Raw genomic sequence first — 15,409 nt, 5'->3', positions numbered from 1 at the left:
TGTACACGTCTTCTGGAGCCTCTTCTCAGGCAGCTTGGCAGAGCAGGGCACCCCTGCTTTGGGGCTCCACCACATCCCTGCTCCCCAAGCCCGCCCTCCCACTCTGGCGACATAGACAGGTGCCGAGTGTGAGGAGAGCCAGTGCGGTCTGTGACCCGTCAGGATGCTGGCTCCTGGGAGTGGACAGGGAGGGGCGTGGGTACCCACTGGGAAGCCAGGCTCATCCTAAGATGGGGAGCACTTTGTCACCTGAAAGGGGCAGCCCGTGAGGAGCTTCTGGATGACGTCGCTTCTGCAGTTTTCCATGTGAGGCCTGTTTGAGCGGATAAATCAGGTAGTCATGTTCCTGCAATGTTTGCTCACCTTTCTCATGGTTTAGATTTTATTGTGGGGGCTGGGGGTGGGGGTGGAGAAGAGGTCTCCCCCTACCAAATCGGAAGGAAGTATGGCTGAATTTGACACTTTGAACTTCATCTCTGCTTCTCCTCTCTTTGCCAGATGTAGAAACATGATGGCAGCTGGAAACGGGGGGCTCCAGCGCACACACCACAATTGTGGACGCCTGGCCCAAATGTCCTCAGGTCCCCTCACTCGGTGCCGGGGCTGTTGCAGGCACGAGAGGCCATTCCTCCCCACCCCCTCCTGGCAAACACACAGCCTCCTCCTAGCGCCCCCCGCGGGCAGGGCTGGGCAGCTGCTCGAGTGGCTGACACAGGCCCAACTGCACGGGGTTGGCGGCGTCCGAGAGACGGGCCTTGTTCTGGGAGAGCCAGGGTTTGGGGCACAGAGCAGCCCCCAGCCCCACCTTGGGGTTGCCCACCAACCCTGGCCGCGCTCCCCCATGGAGCAGGAAGCCCCAGACCAGCCTCTGCTGGGAGGGGGGGCAGGGAGCCACGCGCACCCCTGCGGCCGTGAGACGTTTTCCAGGGATCCCCCCCACCCAGCGGTGTTCCGTGAAAGCGCCCACCAGCCTGGTGAGCACGCCCACGCACTGCCCGCCCACACGCAGATGTCTGGCACATGTGTGGCGCACTCGCCACTTCGGGGCTGGCACTTCCTGATGTTTTCACATCCGGTTCTTGTATGAACCTCAGATTTAATTTGGTGATTATTAAGTGTAGGAACTCAGGGCTGGTAGGGGCTTTTTTTTTTCCTGCACGGTTGTGCAAAGTGCAGTTTTCAAAAATGTACAAGCCTCGTTCCTGCCAATAAGCAAAGAAGGAAAGTCAAAAAGAAATTTGATGGAGAAACATCAAAATAATTTAATAGAGAGATGGGGGGGAACCTCCTTTTTTTGAAAAGGGAAGTGACCACTTGAGTAAGATTTTGGCCTGTGGATCATCCTTCTCTTAATTTCTAACTTAGTGTGTATCCTCCTCTTAAAATAAACACACACGCACACGCATATATACTGTAATTTTTGATAGTACCTTCACGTGTTCAAAAATTAAAATAATAGTGGAAAGTCTTGCCTTCAGGTTAACTGCTACTTTGTTTCTTGTGATCCTTCTAGAACTCCTTTGTGTAAATAGAAGCAAATAAGAATTTTCTTATTTTATTCTCCTCTCTTATACAAAAGATAACTGCTATATCTACTTTTCTGCACTTCACTCTCTTAAATGACAGACCCTGGAGGTGTTTCCATGTCAGAAACGAGCTGCAAGGTGTTCTGTCCTGTGGATGTGGCCTGTCTTTCCCAGGCCCCCCTGCCAGGCCCCCGAGTCTGTGCAGGCGTGTTCAGCGGTGAGCTGCAGGGCTCCTGCGTCCTTTCAGACACAGCAGGTGGATCCTCTGGGGGATGCACTCCACTAGGAGGGCTGCTGGGCCACGGGTTGCATGTGTGTGTCACCTTGAGGTTGTGGCCCAGGTGACGTTGTAGGAGCCGCCCACCCTCATGGGTTCTGCAGATGGCCCGTGTCCCCACCGACACACACTGGTCACACTCGGGTTTTGCCAAGTGGATGGGTGACATATGGTCTCTCTGTGTCAGTTCGCCTTTCTGTTAGCAGTCGAGCCTCTGTTCTTCATCTTTTCGAAAGCTGTTCGGATGTCCTGAGCTGTGTTCATTCGTCCTTCTAAAAAAGTTGAGTTATTGGTCTTTTTCTCCTTAATGGTGTGTTAGGGAGATTAGTTTTTGCCTGTGATATGAGTTACAGATCTTGATCTCTGATTTGTTCTTTGTCTTTGACTTTGCTTTTGCCATTCTTTAGCAGCTTTATTGAGATACAATTCACATGCTGTACACTTCACTCATTTAAAGTGTACAAGTTCAGGGGCATCTGGCATGTGACTCTTGATCTCAGGGGTGTGAGTTAGAGCCCCATGTTGGGTGTAGAGATTAAAAATGCGTTTAAAAAATAAATTAAAAATAAAATCTTAAAAAAATTAAAGTGTACAAGTTTAGTGGTTTTGATATATTCCTGAATTTCTGTATTTCCATCAGTGTGCCAGTGGGTCACTGCAACCCATCTTAAAACACTTCATCACCCCCAAAAGAAGCCCCGTATCCCCCAGTCAGTTCCCATCACCCTCAGCCGCCCCCAGCCTTGGGCAACCTGTATTTGACACTCTGGACCGAAAGTTGCCCGTTCTGGACTTTCTGTGTAACTGGGATCATGCGGCACGTGGTCTTCTGCGTGGCTTCTTCACTCAGCCTGGTGTTTCCAAGGTCCCTTCTGTGGCAGCAGGTGTCAGGGCTTCTCCCTTCTGTGGCTGGATAGTATTCCGTCGTCCATACAGACTGCGTCTTACTGATGTGTTCACTGGTTGGTGGACAGTGCAGGTGTTTCCACTTTGGGGACAAGATGACCGAAGTCACTGTGAACCCCCGTGCACACGTTTCTGTGTGGACATATCTTTGTTTCTCTTGGGTGTGCGCCTAGGGGTGGAATTGCTGGGTTGCGTGGTAACCTGTGTTTCACATTTTGAGAAACTGCCAGACTGTTTTCCAAAGTGACTGTACAATTTTACGTTCCCTCCAGTGCTTGTGGCATTTTTTTGACCTGTGTGTGTTTTTATCAAATTTACTATTTTATGGGTCTAGATGTTGAGTTTTAGAGAGGCCCCTTTATCCCAAGATTATAAAGGGATTCTCCCGTGTTTCTAGGGCTCATATTGCAATCTTTGGTCCGTGTGGATGGACTTCATCGTGTATATGGCATGAGTGTGGAGCCCACTTTTCTTTTTTCTTTGTTAATGGCCCCCCATTTATCTCAACATCAGCGACGAAAATTCCATCTTTTGCTCTGTGCTTTGAGATTCCACCTGCACGGTGTACTGAGCTGGGTCTCTTAGTCTCTGTGTCCTCACGTGGTAGGGTACTCTTAGTTATTAAGGCTTTCTTGTATGTCTTGGCATCTGGTAGAGACTCCTCACTGTTCCATACAGTTTTCCTGATTAATCTCTCCTGTTGTTTCCCATTAAAAACTTGAGAATCACTTTGTTTGAAGATGGTGGGGGGGGGTGCCATTGATATTTTAGATTGGGATTGTATTCAGCTTAGGAATTCACTTGGGGAGAATTTACAGAATTTTTGAGGTTGAGTCTTCCCGTCTGCAACACACTGTGTTATTCTGTTTTGTCCAAGCCTGCATTTATGTTCTTGATGGTTTTCTTCGTATGATTTTTACCAGTTTTTCTGTTTCTGTTCCTAGAGATTTTACCTTTTGTGTCACTGCCGTGTCTTCTTGCTCCTGAAAGCAGGTTTGGATTAAAAAGGGCAGTTGGGGGGCGCCTGGGTGGCTCAGTTGGTGAAGTGTCTGCCTTCAGCTCAGGTCATGATCCCAGAGTCCTGGGATCAAGTTCTGCATCAGGCTCCCTGCTCCATGGGGAGTCTGCTTCTCCTTCTGCCCCCACCCTGCTCTCGTGCTCTCTCTCACACTCTCTCTCTCCCTCAAGTAAATAAAAAAATTTTTTTAAAAAAAGGGCAGTTGGATTTGACCACCCGTAGTATAGATTCTGTTCCAAAAGCTGAGGCCCCTGACGCCTTCGCTGTGCAGTGCTGTGTCCCCAGAGTGCCCTGGGCACACCCGCTGGGCCTGAGCACAGTGTGGCGGGGGGTGAAGGGGGGAGGCGGGAGGAGCTCAGGTTTGCCAAGCACCTTCGTTGGCCTCCTTGGTGCTCTCATTGCAGTCAGTTCTCCAAACAATGCTATGACTTTGGGGCTCTTCTTAGCCTCCTGGTACAAATGAGAAACTGAGACTCAGAAGTTTAATGATTTGCCAAGGTCCCACAGAGGGCACACGGGAGCTGGGATTCCAGCCCGGGCTTGTCTAGCCCTTTCTGGGTCACCGTCCTGCCTGAGGATCAGATGTTCTCCCGAGCACAGCCTGGAAGTCAGAGGTCTGGTTGCACATCAACTAGCCGTGCAAATGGGGGCAAGTCTCATCCCTGGTCTTGACCTCAGTCTGCCAGTCTGCAAAATACAGTTGTTAAACTGGTTGACAATTTACTCATTTTTCCAAAAAGGATCCTCTTTCTCCGGAAGCCACTATTTGGAACAGAGACATGGAGTTGCAAGGGCCCCAATATTCTGTAGTCCTGGCTCCCTGTGCCCCGATGTGACCCAGCTCCAGGCAGCTGGGCAGAAACCATGCCCACCATGCCCTCTGAGGGTCCCCCTTCCATGCCCCCCAATCCTGCTGCTGTAGAAGCCGTCCCCCAACACCTCATGCATCCCAGCAGCCTGTTAAACCTTGGCCCCCTGCCAGAGCCCTTGTGTGCTTTGGAAAGGTCCCTGGACTTTTGTTAGGCAAGGAATTCTCCTTACCCCACCCGAGAGCGAGGTGGTTTCACAAGTCCTGTCCTGAGTGTGTGCTGGCTGGGATGCACGCCGCAGAAACAGAATGTTTGTTTTCTGATTGCCTGAGTGCTGGAAGGCCCTTTCGCATTGGCTTCCGCACCTTCTGTGTCCAGGCAGGCCATCTGCCCCCCTGGGGGCCCGGTGCAGAAACCATGTCTGTCACAGCGTGGCCTGGTGGAGCCAAGAGGCACCGTTCAGAGGGCTTGCCGGGCTCTGGCCACCAAGGCCTGTTCTTGCCCACCGTACCTTGGGGACCTCCGGGCTGCACAGGCACACTAGCCAAGCCAGTGGGGCAAACCAGGTGGGTCCTTCCTTCTCATCCCCCAAGGCTGCCCTGAGCACCTACTGTGAGCCGGTGCCCGGGCCAGGCAGTGGGGTGGAGGGTCAGGACTTGCTCAGGGCTAGGCACGGTGCACACAGGCTCGCGGATGGCTTTCAGAGGGGGCGATGCAAAGCTGGGTTTTGGACGGTCAGGTAGAGAGGTGCTCAGCAAACGTGTGGACTCCGCAGAAGTAAGTTGAGGAAGCGGTGGCCCAGGAAGCCAGGGACATCCTAGTAACTGCCCAGGGCCATCATTACGCCCCAAAGATAGTCCCTGGCCCTCTGGGCTGTTTGATTCTAGAACCTGTGATCTGGAGGAGAGCCCCGGATAGCCAGTGCCAAATCAGCAGGGCTCACTGGGCCCCAGAGGCTCCCCTTTTCAGGGCCTATCTGGGTTTCCCTTGTTCCTGTGGGTGGAGAAACAGTCCAGGCTCAAAAAGGCTGCCTCTTGTGGAGTCCAAAGGTAAGCATTTCACAGGAGTGGGCTGGGTTGACACAGGCCTGGGCGAACAGCTGACCCGCCCCGTGCAGGAAGTGGGGCTGGGCTGTAGCAGGGGCATGGTGACGAGGTGCCCAGAGCGGGGGGCCAGCCTGTACAGGGCCGAGCCCCCTGGCGGCCGCCATCTCCAGCCCCGGCTTGTCACCACAACCCCCCACAGCGCTGATCCAGGGCAGCCTTGGGAGAAGCAGCCCCCGCACCTGACTCCTCGGGCCCCAGGGGCTTCCTCTGAGAGAGCTGGCCTTCACGCAAAATTCACATTTGCCAGAGAGGGATTCACGTTCGGCCCAGCGTGTGCTGGGACCTTTCTCTCTTCTCTGAGATACTAAAAAAAAAAACCAACAACAAAAAATAAGACCCACCCCAGGAAACCTCATGTTTTCTCTTCTTGGTTGTTTCTGTGCCAACTTCCAGCATAAATGAGACTTAGAAAATTTCCAGGCCGCTAGCCATTCTCGTGGCCTGGTGTTCTCTTGATACTTGGAGAGTTCTGTTCTCGTCACAGTGTTTGGGGAGGAAATGCCTCTGCCTGGCCAGAGCCCTGGGCCCAGCAACTTCCAGCAGAGCAGCTGCAAGGCTCCAGGCAGCTCAGGCCAGGACGGCACCGGGTCTGACCGTCCTGACTTGTTGAGTTGGGCTTCTTTATGCCCAACTTTATACTGGAGGTAGCTCCCTCAAAATGTGTAACATGAAGAGATTTGTAAAGTTGGATTGAAAAGAGGGGGGACAGCCTTCAATGGAGGAAAAGCCAAGTGTGCTTGTCTAGAAGACCAGCGGCCAAAGCCGGAGTGGAGGGCTCTGCCACAGCTCTTGTCTGGGAAGGGGTGTGCCTTGGGGGTTGGGGGGCATGTCTTGTCTCAGTTCGATGCTAAGGGCAGCTCTGTGGGGGCACCACGCTCAGGACGCAGAACATCTAAGGAGAGGGGCCCCAGCAACCACAGCTCCCCAGCAAACAGCAGGTGGCTGGCTCCCGGCTGCCGGGCTCCTGCGGGACTCAGCAGTCCGCCTCTGGCCAGGACCTGCATTGCTGTTCTGGAAAGTCAGCAGTGGAGGAGTCAGACGTGGGCCCAGTTCCTCCAACTCCAGAAGCTCCCTCCCGAGCTGCTCCACCACGCGTGCTAGGTTCAGGGCATGGGGGTGGGGGGGCGGGTGCCCGGGGAGACGGGAACGAGGAGAACAGCCTGCCCCCTTTAGGGTAGGACAGTCAGGAGAAAGGGGACCCTTGTCCTTGTCTGTGGGCTGCCTCCACCCCTTCCTCCAGGGGGACTCTGGCATCCCCGAACTCTTCTCGGGGGAAGTCTGTTGTTTCCCTGCCCCCAGCTTTATGCTCTTTGTCTTCATTGATTAAGCCTGTGGTGCAATTCAGCTAGTAGACGATTCTGGATTCCCTTCCTTGTGCTTCTCCAGGCTGACATCAGAGCAATAACACTAGAGGAGGGCAGGAGCTTGTGGGCCCAAGTTGGCACGTGCAGCAAGATGGGGCTGAGTGTCTATTGAGTTAACTTGAGTTTCCGGGGGAGGTGGGTATTTTTTTAGCTTGCAGCCCCAGGCACAGGTGCCTCCATCTGGAGGGACTGTGACCTTCCTGGACCCTTCACAGTGTGGGTGGGGGAGACTGGGCATAGAGAAGGGAGCTGGGCCTGGCTCTTGAGGTGCTGTCGCTGCTCAGGGTCTGATGGGCCTCCGTCCTCAAGGAGGACCACACAGACTTCCACTGGGGGTGCACTGTGGAAGGTGAGGACCTTTGTCTCTGTCCCCAGGGCCTCCCACCCAGCAGGATGTAGGAATGTGGAAGGGAGGCTTGTTGCTCCTGACTGGGAAAGCCCAGGGGTACAGTTGGGGTGGGCTGGAATGTGCTGGCTAGAGCTGAGGTCTGGCGGGTCTGATGGGAACATCTTGACATTTAGGGGCTCCTTTTGGAAGTCACCCCAGATTCTAGGACTGGGGTGCTGAACAATGTTTTCAGCCCCTAGCTTGAGGCCACGATGGCTCCTTCTGATCTTGGTTACCTGAGCGGGCCTGTGCCCAAGTGGGTGGTCCATCCCTGGGCCAGGGCTGGGCCTCAGGAGAGCAGAGTTTGGGGTGGGGGACTGTTTGTCCTGGAGCAATCATTTCACCATGGAGTGATGTGTTCACGTGGTGCTTTGAACTCGTTAGCAGCTTTCCCCAGACATTTTTGAGGGCATGCAGGGTTCCGGGCCTCCAGCAGGCCCGAGCAGCGTTCTGCGGGAGCCGGGCTTCTGGGGAGGGTGAGCTGCCAGGAGAGGCTAGGCAGGACCCTGTCCCCAGGGCGTGGTGGGCATCGGGTAGCCCTAGGCCCTGGGTGTCGGTGCGGGGTAGGCTCACCCGGGGATGGAGTCTGGGCGGGACACACACTGCCCCATTGTGTCGGTCACATTCCTCCCTGGCAGGTGGGGCTTGCCACCAGCTGGGGCATTCAGCAGGCTGGTCTTGGTTTTTCCTCTGGCTGAAACGGCTGAGTTTTGAGTCAACAAAGTTTTCAAGGTGACATTGGCTTTGCAGTCAAGGAGCAGGTGCCTTTGAGGACTTTTGGGGGGGTGGGGTTCAGTGACAGCCTGTGACAACATTCACCAACCAGACCTGGCAGCTTCTTGTCCTGCTGCAAAGCAGAAAGGACCCAGTTATTCCAGACAGCTGCACCTGGGGCCACCCCTTATTTGGCAGGTGGGCTGAGGTCCATAGCTTAGAGGGTCTTGTCTGAAGCCGTGGTACTCATTGGTGGCAGAGTCCAGGTCTGGGATAGCCTGTCTGACCTCAGCTCTCTTCAGGGAATACTTCAGGCAAAAGCAGGAGGGTCCCAGCAAACTGGGGTCCCCAGCGTCCTGCTGCCGGTGTGGCTAATGTTTAACGTGATTAGTGCCCAGACACAGACTGTCACATTTGCCATAAAGTCAGACACAGTCCTCCACCCCCACCCACCTGCTCCTTTAACCCCCGAGGTCGGTCTGGGTGGGGCCGTCTGAGCAGCCAGGGAAAGGGAATGCAGGCTCGGGAGCGTTTCCCGCTCAGCTTTATGCCGGCACTTCCCACTGTTGCCCTGTTAGAGCTCGCGGTGGGGGTCCCGCACCCCGGGGTGAACAGACGTGGCTGATCCCCAGGGGCATTCCCTGTGACCCCTTCGTAGCACATCTGGCTTACGTTGGACATTATTATTTTATACTTGATCTTAGCCAGAAGGCCGAGAAGCGATGGACATTATTATTTTATAACAGGACTCATGTCGCCACTCACGGCAGACCACAGCTCCTCCAGGGTGAAGGGGCTAACTGCTCAGCCGTGTGGGGGTGCCGGATCGGGCTCCCCGGGCACCAGGGCTCCACGACACTTCCTGCCCAGGGCAGCCGGGGACACAGGCTGAGGTGGGGGGTTGACGACCCTGTCCGGGCAAGGCCATCCGCCCACCTTCTCGCATCCTGGCTCAGGTCTAGGCAGATAAGAGAGTGGCTGGGAGGCAGAAGGGGCCCCAGAGACCCTCCCATTGGGGGCCAAGAGTCAGGTTGTGTTCTGATCTGGGAGCCGCCTCCAGCCCTCCACTGTGGTGGGGAACGGAATGTGCACTGTGCGGACGGAGGCCTTGCTGAACCCCACGGTGGCCCCGGACTGGGGGACTGGAGGGCCGCCAGGCTGCCGAGGCCATGACCTGGGCTTCCACCAGGCCTGGGCCAGCCTCACAGGTCTCATCGGTGGCCCAGCCCTTCTCTCTTCAATCCTAGTGCTCTCTCCCAGAGCCGGCCAGCCCCCCAGCCTTCACCTTTCTCAGTTAATCAAAAGGTTCCAAGAAAAGCAAACCCGAGACCAGTTTGCTCTGGAGCGTTCAGGAACAATGAGCGTGCACACGGCAGCATAGCCACCTTCGTCCGGAGAGAGCGGCTTTTCTTCTCCGTTTGCTGAGCCTATTTCAGCAGCCTGTTTGCCGTGACAGCTGGTGGTCATCTTCATTTCAGAGTGACCTGTGAACGCCGCAGCCTGCGAAAGGACCAGGGCCCTCGGGACGGGCCTGTGACCTCGGCGCTCCAGGTCCCCGCCCCGCTCCCCCGTGTGTGCTGTCTGTGCTTGCGGGGAAGCAGCCGGAGCCCAAAGGCCTCTCTTCTGTCCTCCAGCACATCTCTCCCCTCGGGTCCCCTTTGAAAGGGACGGCATTGCTGCTGGTCCTGCGGGGGGGTCCCCAGGGCGAGGCTGTGGGCACCCCTAGCCGTCACAACTCTCTGTCCCGATTTTTGCTCTGTTGTGAAAGCAGGCGTTTAACCTAACCCCTTTGTGCACAGTGCTGGGCCTGCCCCCTCTCTAGAACGGGTGTCCCCAAGCACCCTTGGGTCCTGTTTGAGCTGCGCCTGCCACTCAGGGAGGCCCCAGGCTGCCTCCTTCCCCAGGCTGGCCCCACACAGAGCCAGCACTTGGTGGGCAGCCACCATTTCCCACTGGGCCCTCAAAGAGCCCTACAGAAAGGTAGGGAACATTATTTGCCTCTTAATAGGTGAGGCAGCCGAGGCCAGGGTGACTGAGGGGTCTGCTTGAGGCCCCCAGCTGGTGAGCCCAGCCTCCCACCTGCAGAGCTGCGACATCCACCACCGAGTGCCTGTTGAGGGCACAGGGGCCTGACCCTCACTAGAGAGTCGGTGTCTCCAGGCGGGGCTCAGGCTCACACGGGAACCAGCTCTCTGGATGGCTGGGATGTCAGCGCTACCCTCCTGGCCCTATCTCCCACTCCCGGTCATGGTGAGGGGGTCGGTGGGCCTTAGACCCCTCTGTGCAGCTCTGCAGCCTGATGAGGTTTCCCTTCGGTCTGGAAATTCACTCCGGCAGTGTTCTTTCTAAGGCCGCAGAGCCTTCGCCTCCCCTTGTCTGAAAAGACGTGCTTTATGGAACTGTTACCATGGGGAATTCGGATTACCTGTGCTTCATTTCAACTCAGCAGTATGACAAGGAGTCGTCATTTTGCTGATTTTTTGCATGCGTCCTAAAGTGTTTTCTGTAGATGGAAATTCTAGAAGCGAAATTGCCCGCTGAAGGGAGGTGGTGCGTTTCTGTCAGCCCGCCCCTTAGAAGGGTGGTCTGCGCAGGGTTTGGAGCCTGGCCTTCCTACTGCAGCTTCCCTTCGACTGGGCAGCGTCAAGCTCGGGCTCTTTCCTAATTTGTGGGTCACTGGGTTTTGCGTCTGTTAACCCAGTGTTCATCGACCGGGGCAGATTTCTTCCTGCCGACCTGCCAGTGGCCCCTCTTCTTGCCCAGAGGATGGAGGAGGCCGGGCTCTGGTGGGCTGCCACTGCCCAGCAGACCCATCGCCACATAGCCCCAGGGGCTGCAGCCAGCCGTCTGCGGTGTGCGGCCCTTGGGTTCGGGACGGGCATGGGACCCTCAGTGACCGGTGTGTCTGTCTCCCCACAGAACTGTCAGACCTTCAGCAGCCTCAGCTGCCTGAGCGCGGGGATGGAGGACTGCAGCCCGCACAGCCCCTTCGCCCTCCACGTCAGCAGCACCAGGTCCTGGACCGCCTTGCTCTCGGCCTCGGCCTCCAGCCTGGGGGGCAGGACCCCCGCCGGGACCCCGGTCCCCGAGCCTCTGCCCCCGGCCTTCGACGACCAGCTGGCCTGCAAGGAGGAGCAGTGCTGTGAGGAGTCGGGCGGCTGCGCCCTGGCCGAGGGCTGTGCCAGGAGTTGGGGGCCGGCCTCGGCCTGGCGGGACCGCGGGGCAGCCGGCAACAGCCCCTGCTCCCTGGACGGCGAGTTGGACATCGAACAGATAGAGAACAACTGAGGGGCGGTGGGGAGCCCCTGTCCCGGGCCTGACTTGCGCTCCCCGGGGGCGGTGGGTGCCGGCGAGCGAGCGCAGTGGCCCCCGGAGAGGCTGGCCCGCCTGCCCGCCTGCCCCTCCCCAGCACGGCGGCCGCGGCCATCGCGCCCCCAGAGCCCGACAGCAGCTTCCCGGTCTGGGCCCCTTCCCCCTGTTCCTGGCCGGCCACCCCCTCCGCTGGGTGCCTCGCTGGGGTCCCACAGGGCCTGCTGCCCGGCGCGCGACTGCCGGCGGGGCTGCTGGGGGCGGGCTTGTGCTCAGGTCCACCCGGCCTCCTGCTCAGGTTCATTTCGGGGGGTCGGCCCCACAGCTTCTTTCACTCCGTTGTATTCCGTGCCTTCTCTCCCAGGTCTCCCTGCTTCAGGCTTGGGAAGGTTCGGGAGACGCTTTCCTCTGTAGTAACATCAGAACCGTTTGGCCTTAATTCCAAGTGCGAGATACAGAGGCCCTGGCGTGCCGGGGGGCTCTCCATGTCGGAACTCTGGGGGCCTGGGCAACAGCTTGGGCTGCTCGTTAGAGGCGTCTGCGTTGGGTAGACGTGGGTGGATCTGTTGGCCGAAAAGACAGAACTACTTGCCGCTTGGGCAGGGTTGGCACATGGTGGCCATTCTCTGTGGTGAACCTGTCACTGAGTGATTAGCTTGATTCGGTGAGTGGGGAGAAGTCACCAGTAACAGGCAACCTCTTGAAAATGCCCTCAGGAGGCAGGAGCTGTGAGCAGGTACATGCACCCAGGCCCTGTGCACATTTCGGGGGTGGAGGAGGTCTGTTGGCTGCTCTGGGGGGCCTGCAAGGCCCCTGCAGTATTCTCAGCACATTCGCGCTGGTTGGTGGGACTGCGGGCTTTAATCTGGGTGTACCGTCCACCTCCAGACGAGCACCCCTGCTGGTCAGCCGGGGGAGCAGGGTGCCTACCGCTGCGTCCCCAGCTCCTCGCACCCCTGCGGACTCCCCGCACCCCCCCTCCCCACCAACGCCCCTCCCAACCCCCTGAGGTTTCGCTCTCAGGAAGCCCGACTGGCAGACACCCCACACGGGCTCTGCTCTCTTGGTGTCTGGCTTGTAGCGAACTTGGCATCTTCGGCAGACAGTAGCAATTGGGTCCTTTCCCCATGGGGCTAAAAATAACTGGTGTATTCTCTTGAGTTTGCTGACACGTAACAAAGGCACGTTCGTAGTCTCTCTGCTTTTGCTCATTTTTTGTGGACAGCGAACGCCTCTCTTCCACAGCGTGAGTACGAATGGTTCTCACCCTCTTTCCCCAAAAGAAGGACCCTGTTTGGGAAACTCTACTTACACCTTCACTGTTTTACTCGATCAAAAGCATGGTGCTCAAGTTCTGATTTATAGGGTGGTGTTTCTTAAAAATCAACCATCAGATGCTTGTAGAGAAAATGTCAACTCCATAGCCCTCCCAGATTGTGTTCAAAGCCTCAGGTCGGATAGCATCGTGGTTGTGTGGGCACCTGGCAGGTCCTGGGGCTGGAACCAGTTACCCTTCTGTGGCTCCCACCAAAGGCACGTCCCCTCAGGGCCCTGGAGAGACAAAGCAGGGAGCTGGTTGCTCTGGGTAGACCTGCCATCTTGCCTGATCCCCACACAATGGGTCATGGAGGACATGTCTTCTTAGAACAGACCCGGAGGAGGCTGGGGTCGTTGTTGGGTGACGTCTGGCAGCATTAGGAATTTAGAGCACACACTGGTGCCTCGTGTCTTCAGAAAGCCTGGGGTGGGCAGTCCCGGCACCCAGCCCACACCAAGAGTGGCCACAGTGGCCTCTGAAGCAGTCCTTCCTGTGGAAGGAGAGGCGGGGCCCCATCTCCTGGTCCAGGCCACAGAGAGGGACCGAGAGCTGAGCCAGAGGGGCCTAAGCGGTGACCCCCAGCAGCCTCTCCTCAGAGTCACCTGGGGAGGCACACGGTAATGGGTGTGTGTCACAGGGCTATGGGGCAGGTGACCTGCCTTCAGACCCTGCCCGGCAACCTCCCCCCTTCTTAGGCCTGGTGGCAAGGAAGGCCAAGCCTTCCTGCCGCCTCCCAAGCGGGTCCCATCGACCCACAAACCCAGTCCCAGGGCACTTTCGGGCAGAAGGTACCCCAGCGCAAGGCAGAGTTTGGCCCTCCAGCATCCTCAGGCTCCTCTTTGCTGTCCTCACTCCCACTGAAGCTCCTAGCCCAAGCCCCCAGCAGCAGCAGTCGGGGAAGAGGATGGCCATTGTCCCTTCTGCTCAGAGAAAGAAACGCCCTTCAGTCGTTTCGTGTTCACCTTTGATTGGAGAGCGCCGACCCCATGTGGCAGGTGCCACCCCACTGTCCAGGGAGGCGTGTCCGTGCTCCGCCCCGCTGACGCCAGGACTTCTGGTCTGGAGGCTCTTGGAGGGAGGCTCACCCAGGGGCTCCCTCCGACCGCGCGCGGCTGTCCCCGTGCGGCCGTGGGCGGGCTGGCAGGCTCACCGTGCAGGAGCCCCACCGTCGTCCAGGCTCTGCCCCTCCTAGGGGATGCCCGGGAGCTCCTGCCTCTGAAGGGAGACCCAGGATGTTCTGAGCCAGGAGGGAGGGCTGAACTAAGCCGCCTGCCTGCCCGCGACCCTGAAGGACAAACGCAGGGTCGTGGCTCCAGGAGAGCGGGGTGGGGAGGAGAGTCCCTGGCGCGTGCATCCCTACCTACTCCAGAAGGAGCATGTTCTATGGCCGCAGGACTGACCGGGGCCGCTGTCTGCCCGCAGGGGCCGGGCAGGGCCGGGCGGGGCCGGGGTCAGGGCCGTAGCCTCACCGTTTACCACAAACCCTCTTGCCTTACTCGCGGTGGAGGCCGGGGCCCGGTGCGGGGCCCGCGGGCAGACACAACATCCGGGCCACGGGGGCGCTTGTGTCGATCATCCATAGATTTTCGTTCTCGGAAAGCCTTACTTGTCATCAAAATGTTTGTAGCAGGAAAGTTCTGCGAATTTGTACGCGCAAAGAAAATTTAAATAAAGGAAAGGTCCACACTGAAAAGGAAACAAACCCAAATGTTCAGATGGGTCTCCTAGTGCAGGGGTGGTGTGCGAGCTCCCTGCTCCGGCTGAGGCTGCCCGGGGGCGGGGGGGCCGGGGGGGGCGTTCGGGGCACCACCGCTCTGAGCGAGCTTCCGTGGTATTTCAGACCCCTGGGCGCTCTGCCGAGGGCCCGGCCTGAGCCTCCGTGTCTGCCCGTGAGCTTAGAGTCACGTGCTGTCCGTGGCCTTGGGGCCGTTCCCCGAACGATGACCGCTTCGGGCCAGGGCCCGGGGCTCGGCCGGCCGCTCTGCCCCCCCCCCGACAGGTAGTGAGCCACATCTTGCCACATCCGCACAGTTGGTCAAACCCCTCCCATTGGCTCCAGTCAGAGAAAACATCGCCTCATCTTTAAAGAGAAAAGAAGAGAAAAAAATCATGAAACCCCCCCCCACCCCAGACCACAGCAGAGATCCCGTAGCCTAGGTAGGATAGTCTGATCTTCTAGCATAGTCTCTTTGGCAAACAAGCTGTGTTTTCAGTGCGTGGGGGAGATGTCCCGGGCTCGGGGACAGCGCGTGGGCTGACGGGGGGGCTGCAGGAAGTGAGGCGGCCGGAGCGAGTCGCGTTGGGCCCGCGCCGCCCCCTCCGCCCGCGGCTGCCTGGCCTCCCGCGCGGGCCATGACTGTCCTGCACCAGAGCCGCTCTAGTCTCTCAGGAATTTGCTTGTTACTCTTACTGGTGTAAATAAAGCTTCCTGGTTCAGTACCCAGCCTCTGGGAGCCTGCTGTGTGGTCTGTCGGCGGCTCCCCCGCTCCATCCACGGGAGCAGTAGCTCTGGGTTGGCGGGGGGCAGAGTCCGGGCCCTTCTGTCCCCTCCGAGCCTCGGGGTTGGGTCTGTAAGATGGGGCAAGCAGACATCTCAGAACTGTCCCGAGGCTCGGAGGTGGGAGGTGGAGCGAGCCACTGTGAGCAGGAGGGCTGGCCATGGCCCCAGCCGTGG

At 57.9% G+C, this 15,409-nt stretch overlaps 1 protein-coding gene across 1 annotated transcript in view; it reads left to right on the top strand.

Annotated features, from left to right (window-relative positions):
- The window catches only part of FAM53B (family with sequence similarity 53 member B), a 71,777-nt gene extending 56,598 nt beyond the window's left edge, over positions 1 to 15,179 (top strand). The window contains exon 4 of the mRNA XM_045870241.3: positions 11,028 to 15,179. Coding sequence (XP_045726197.1) covers positions 11,028 to 11,396 — 369 coding nt within the window. The 3' untranslated portion in view covers positions 11,397 to 15,179. The remainder of the gene's footprint in view (positions 1 to 11,027) is intronic.
- Positions 15,180 to 15,409: the final 230 nt, after the last annotated feature.

The sequence above is a fragment of the Mirounga angustirostris genome, unplaced genomic scaffold (assembly GCF_029215605.1).
Source record: "Mirounga angustirostris isolate CCGP_5_RB_7025 unplaced genomic scaffold, mMirAng1.0.hap1 SCAF_6, whole genome shotgun sequence".
NCBI classification, from domain to species: Eukaryota; Metazoa; Chordata; class Mammalia; order Carnivora; family Phocidae; genus Mirounga; species Mirounga angustirostris.
Note: the sequence above shows the minus strand (reverse complement) of the source record. Positions and strands in the feature narration are given on the sequence as shown.